This window comes from Phyllobates terribilis, unplaced genomic scaffold (genome assembly GCF_046119375.1).
Source record: "Phyllobates terribilis strain yellow unplaced genomic scaffold, ASM4611937v1 Scaffold_33__1_contigs__length_13283291, whole genome shotgun sequence".
NCBI classification, from domain to species: domain Eukaryota; kingdom Metazoa; phylum Chordata; class Amphibia; order Anura; family Dendrobatidae; genus Phyllobates; species Phyllobates terribilis.
The window spans coordinates 1,110,257-1,112,269 of NW_027362793.1; the positions used below are offsets into that span (position 1 = coordinate 1,110,257).

Consider the following 2,013-nt stretch of genomic DNA (forward strand, 5'->3'; position numbering starts at 1 on the left):
AAGTCACAAACAATAGCACAGTGAAACAAAGACGAATACAGTTATAAAAAAAAACAGCCTCAAATGTAGTCCAAAGTCCAAAGTTGAATGTTAGGAATTCTGTTGATTATTTGAACACTATGGCTTTTGTGGGGAAACTCATCTAAATTCAATGAATTCATGACCATTTGGCCAAAATGTAAGGTGAACATAACCTTAGTTTTCAAATATATGTAGAGAATGATCTTATTCTTCTGGGATTTTAATCCCCACTAGTTTCAGTACAGCTCTTTTTACATCTTTATTCCGTATGCTGTATACCACAGGGTTCAACATGGGAGTTACAGTTGTATACAGAACAGAAAGGGTCAATTCAAAATCTCGAGTGAATTCTGATGGTGGCATTATATACACAGAGATCCAGGTGCCATAACACATACTGAGGACCATGAGGTGGGATGAGCAGGTGGAGAAAGCCTTTTTTCTTCCATCACTAGACCTAATATGTAGGATAACAATGATGACCTTAATATAAGATATCAGACTGCCCATAAATGGACTGAGACCAAAGATCAAAGCTTCCAGGTAGCTAATTAACTGAAAACGAGCATTGGGGCAGAAGATTTTCTCAAAGGCTTTGTATTCACAGAAGAACTGTGAGACCATATTAGAATAACACATTGGTGCTTTGGATGAAGCTAAGATTACTACAAAGGAATTTACAAACCCTGTTATCCAGGCAATAGACATGAACAGGATACAGTTCTTCTTACTCAATACACTGTGATAATGTAGAGGGTTACAAATGGCGACATATCGATCATAAGCCATAATGAAAAGCACTAGGTCCTCCGTAGTAGCCATGTGACTGAAAAAGTACATCTGAGTGAAGCATTGAGCAAAGGACATTGTGTAGTCCCCACTCAGGAACATGTGAACTAACTTGGGAACAGTGATGGTTGTGTAGCAGAGGTCAATCATAGATAAATTACACAAGAATAGATACATGGGGGTGTGTAACTGCGCATCATTATATATGACTAAAATTGTCAATGCATTCGACAACACTCCCGTCATGTATACCAGGACAAAGATAACAGATAAGCATGATTTATTCTTTGCATGTGTAGGAAAGTTCAAAATAAAGAAGTCATAGGTATAATTGTTCAGTGTTGTCATCTCTGTGGAAGAAAAAGGCATTGAGAAAATTATCAATTTGCAAATTAAAAGGTAAGAGTCATTAGACATTGCTCAGTTCCCACATTTTCCACCATCACTTTACTTCACAGGGGTGATACATAGAGAATATGAAATGATAGTGATCCTCTAAGTACTCTTCTCACAAACAACAGCCTTCTTTCCAAGTGGAGATGATTGCTACAAGCTGCCTCGGAGAGGGTTATGATCCAGAGAGGCGCTTCTGCTAATAGAATGAAGACTCCAGTATTTCTTTGTAGTTCGATGTCTGCAAAAGAGATTTGAGTAGTCTATACAAGAGGCACTTTAAAGTCATCTGATGTAGAGAAAAGTAACTCATGGAGATTATAAAAAAGTCAGCAGACCATAACTATGTTTTATAGTCCAATAATTTTTGAGGACCAACCATGTTTTTATAAACTCCCAAAGGTAAGAAAAACAAAATGATCACAACGCACAAGGAGAGAACTCATTCAGATTCAGTGTATTCACTATAGATCTCTCTGGATCACAACCCTCTCTATTTCAACTTGCTGAAAAGGTTTTTTCAGAAATTAAGCTTTTTTGAAGGTACACCAGACTGGCAGCAGGTCCTTTGAAGGATTCCTTGCAATATAAGCATTTTCTAGTGTTGTGCCTACCTGCACAACCTCACCAGATGAGAAAATAATCATTATTACACCTTTTACACACCTTGTCACACTTACTTCACTTAGATAGCGCTCATGTACTCCCCTCCCTTCCCTTTCTGGACTATTTTACTCTACAAGCTGCCCTGGAAACACTTGACCCAAGCAGTAAAAAGTTGTATATCATAGTGTCAATTGAAATCAGTTG

The 2,013-nt window shown here is 37.7% G+C and overlaps 1 protein-coding gene across 1 annotated transcript; it reads right to left on the bottom strand.

Annotated features, from left to right (window-relative positions):
• Positions 1-225: 225 nt before the first annotated feature.
• On the bottom strand, positions 226-1,158 carry LOC141180560 (olfactory receptor 1496-like). Its single transcript, XM_073660660.1, has one exon. The coding sequence runs from the start codon at positions 1,156-1,158 to the stop codon at positions 226-228; it is 933 nt and encodes a 310-aa protein (XP_073516761.1).
• Between the last annotated feature and the right edge of the window lie 855 nt (positions 1,159-2,013).

Bases quoted from the DNA above. Each gene is read 5' to 3' on its own strand.
- LOC141180560 (XM_073660660.1), bottom strand. From the start codon at position 1,158: ATGACAACACTGAACAATTATACCTATGACTTCTTTATTTTGAACTTT.